At 36.3% G+C, this 4,140-nt stretch overlaps 1 protein-coding gene across 1 annotated transcript in view; it reads right to left on the bottom strand.

The window, feature by feature from the left end:
* The window catches only part of LOC122092796 (mitochondrial adenine nucleotide transporter ADNT1-like), an 8,277-nt gene extending 4,150 nt beyond the window's left edge, over positions 1-4,127 (bottom strand). Inside the window, exons 1-4 of the mRNA XM_042663090.1 lie at positions 3,985-4,127; positions 3,706-3,897; positions 1,739-1,787; positions 719-882 (exon numbers count right to left, since the gene is read on the bottom strand). Coding sequence (XP_042519024.1) covers positions 719-882; positions 1,739-1,787; positions 3,706-3,872 — 380 coding nt within the window. The 5' untranslated portion in view covers positions 3,873-3,897; positions 3,985-4,127. The remainder of the gene's footprint in view (positions 1-718; positions 883-1,738; positions 1,788-3,705; positions 3,898-3,984) is intronic.
* Positions 4,128-4,140: the final 13 nt, after the last annotated feature.

Genomic DNA, 4,140 nt, shown 5'->3' with positions numbered 1-4,140 from the left:
TTGGGGGGATCACAATGTACACAGCATTGCATAGATGAAGCAAACCAATAAACGGAGGAAGCTGAGTACAAGACTAAATGAAAAAAGAAAAAAATTCAACCAATGCAATCAATCAAACCAAACCCAAACTTCTAGCTTTGATGTATCATGAAAAAACAATTATTAGACAAAAGATCTCAAAGACTAGTGTTGGTATGCAACGAGAAAAAAGTTACAAAACAAAGAGATGTCTCCACAATATAGACTAAAAGGGCATATCCAGTCATCCACATTTTTTCACCATAAAGAGAGAAGTAGCTACAATTTTTAACTTTCTGAAATGACCGAAGAACGACCCACATTTTCTCAAAGTTACCACTGTTATTCTCCATATCAAATAGGAGAAAGCATTTTTTAATAACAAAGTAACAATCTTTGACAAGCTGGCTTGTCTTTTCACTCTTTTCACTCTTTTCACTTTCCTACAAGGTTCTCTTAACAGATGATATACAGCTCCTTCAAAAATTTCCAACAGTATTTTCAAATGCTAAAATAGCTGATACAACAAAATCAACCTTCCCCCCTCAAGGAATTGCTGATATATAATATTTTCATATGTGCAGTCAACAGACATATGAAATGAAGTATAAAAATGATCATAGCCCTCCTGACGTAGAGTAAAAGATTAGCATGCAATAACGACTGATATGAGATAAACACTGCCAGTGAAGAAACATACCTAGATGCTTCTTCATAACTGAAAAACTTGACGGCTGAGTTTGGGACGATACGAGCACAATTGGTACCATTGCCTCTGAACAGTCCTCGGAAACCTTCTGTTCTCCAAATATACTTCAAGCCCTGAATTGTTCCGTTATATTTTATATTTTGAGAATTTTGAACCTGCATTTTTGAATCAGTATTTTGTCAAGAAGGAAAAACCCTGCACTAGTGTATCACATTTTTAATGCATAATGGAAATACAAAGAGCAAGAAATTATGAAACGGGAAACAACAACAACTGCAAGATGAGGATGCAATATTTAGGATAGGATGGAAGGGGGGATATATGAAGATTCCAATTGTGTAGAAATAATGTTTCAGATGTCCAATCAGAACTCAATGTTCATGTTTCACGAATTTAATATTTAGTTGTTCACTATCCCCAAGAAAAAAGATTGCATGGACCACATACTTCATGAAGATAAGAACTAGGATGGGGGTGGGGGATCTCTACTTTGTGCAGAGTAGAGAAGTATATACTCTGCACATATTTCCTGCCACATGGCAGGTCAGATGCAGCCGAAATTCCAAAAACCACCTTATATGGGTATTTGGTGGCGAAACTTCCAGATTAAATAAACATAGGCAGTTGACTAAACATGTAAACATTGTGATTGGAGTTTGACTACCTGAATTCTGATCTTGCTTCCAATAATCCAATTCCTGTGTTAAAAAAACCCTAAGAGAAAGTAGGCTCTTACTCCAGAATCCACAGACTGAAGACATTGTGAATATAGAACTTTAAAACTTCACTTCCTTAACAAAAAAATTATATCATTTGAATTTAAATCTACATAAATATCTTTGCAACTTTATAATCAACTGACATGTAAATAACATTCACAATATATCATCATACACTTCACTCATTTATTAAATTGAGGAGTTTTAAGGATCAAATAATAGAACAGAGTCACAGGCATAGAATATGAGTAGTTAGAAGAAATAATTGATTGGTTTAGTAGAAAAAGAATACCTGGAGCAAAATCTTCAATCGTTCCAATGGAGCAACAGCAGTGCGTGAACTGCAACAACAAAGAAAACATGCATATAGCATAACACAAGGATGACATGACTAAATAATAGGTCAAAAGCTCAACCAAAATGACGATGCATGATAATAAATTTTTAGCTATTCTTGCAAAATTGTAAAAACAAGTTATAACAGATGAAAATTACAGAGGTTGGTCAGTTAACAAACCTATAGTTCAAAACAACGAAGGAAATAAAATTTGGTAAGAAAGATGCCAACTTATGGTTTTCTTTATGACAAATGACACACTCTACTGCATGGTCCAAAAACAGTCTTTTAAGTTAGAATCTGTCGGAGTAAAAAAAAATCGCATGAACAAGAAACAAACCAATTTTTAAAAATCCCCTAGTTTATGAAAAAACATAACTATCGGATTGATAACCACAGATGGACTCTAAAGAGGTCTCCACTACATATGACCATTTATTTTGGAAAAGTATCATGGAAATCATGATAAGTTCTCAACGGAATCTCAATGGACATAATGTTAAAGTCACGAGTGGTGGGATGCACCTCTGGGAGGATGATAGGATGGGATAAGGTAAGCTAAATGAGCTTTGTTCAAAACTGCAAACACATAGAAAAAGACCCAACATATCTTGTTCAAATATTTGGAATGATGAAATGATTTGGAGCCTAATCTTCAGCAGGAGCCATATTAAATACGAAAAAGGAGTGTGAGTATCTTATTAGGTACTAGGTAGCTTCACAATTTTAATTAGCACAGTTTCAGGGATAGCTGCATCTAGATTCTGATTTTTTTTTTTTTTTTTTTTTTTTTTTTTTAAGTTCTAGAATCATAAGTGGAGAACAGAATGATCCTTTGGTAATTAATAGGACCTCAGGAAATGGACTCCTAAATCCCAATGTTTGTGGAACCATTTACTTGCATAGTGGTTCCCAACAGGCCCATAGCAATGGAAAATCCAAAAGTTAGGTTTTAAATCTTGCCAATTGGTGTGTCCTATGACAAAAAGAGGAGAAATAAGATAGGCATATATTTGTACATTTTGAGATGAAAAGGTTTTTATCAGTCCCTACCTTCAGTCTTAAGAGGCAACAGGGTTTAGGAAATGCTCCCCTTTGCACTCTGTTGGACTAATCTGAAGCAAAAGCGATGGGCATGCTTTTCGAGACTCTTCTTGAACCACATATGAATAGCGCTCATACTTGAAGGAGTAGGCAAAGGTTGACAGAATACATCTGCAGAAGGATGGGATTCCATGATTGAGAGAATTAAACAACTGTATCACAATGAATACTGTTAAGTTTGTCCCTGGATCATGAGGTACAACAGTATTCACATGGCATTTGGGGAAGCACATTTGTTTTGTGAAATTCCATTGGTCAAAGATTATAGGCAGTTTTCAATGCAAAAGGTTATTACCAAGTGATTACATATATTTCAAGATAGGCAAGAGTGGGGAAGAGGGAAAGGAGGGGTTCTCCTTTTACCGTTTAGACTTTTGAAGCAACAGAAAATCAATTATGAAAGAACATTACTATAAACGACAGTATTTCCAATTGGTTATACCGAGATGGATACTAGGAAGCCCTAGTTAGGGTTTAAGAAACAGATTTCCATCACAGGAAAGAAGAAACACTTGTTGCATACCCAACGACAAATGAAGGACAAAATAAACTCTATCAGCTGCAAAAACAGAACTACTGAAATCACTTAAATCATTTTTTTTTTCTTTCTCCAAGAAAATAGGAGTAACATGATAAGAAGAAAAATTCAGCCAAGAACAGTACCAACGAGATTGCAAGAACTAAAAAACAAGAAAAAAGAACCAGAAAAATTGAAAAAAGAAGAGTGAACCAATGATCCAGATTCCAAGAACTCAAAAACAAGAAAAAGAACAAGTAACAAGAATTACACAGAAATGCAAATTAGATGAGGAACTCACACTCCTCCCGCGATTCCTCCAGCAGCGAGAGACTTGCAAATACTGAGAATAGCGGGACCTGGAGCCTTCACTCCTTCCCTTGCGAACTTCGCCTCTTCTGCAAGATTGACGATGGTCGAAACTGCCGACTCACCCGTAGTTTTCGCGACGACATCCTCAGAAGCCATTGAATTTAACAAACAAAATCTTCACCTGAAAAGAAAAAGAAAACAAAGAACCGTCAACGTTCCCTTCGTGAAGCAGTAGGATTGATCGGTTTTTCGAGAAACGATTACTCACGCGTTGTTCTCGGCGGCTGTCAGAGGTGCCTGCAACTTGGAGCGAAGAGAGCGAGAGACGATGGCTTCTTCCTCGCTTTCTTCGACCAAATACCCCGCGAAATGTGATTTATTAGTTAAGTTTCTGTGACGGCGTACACACTTAGATAGGTGGGGG

This window comes from Macadamia integrifolia, chromosome 11, assembly GCF_013358625.1.
Source record: "Macadamia integrifolia cultivar HAES 741 chromosome 11, SCU_Mint_v3, whole genome shotgun sequence".
NCBI lineage: Eukaryota > Viridiplantae > Streptophyta > Magnoliopsida > Proteales > Proteaceae > Macadamia > Macadamia integrifolia.
Note: the sequence above shows the minus strand (reverse complement) of the source record. Positions and strands in the feature narration are given on the sequence as shown.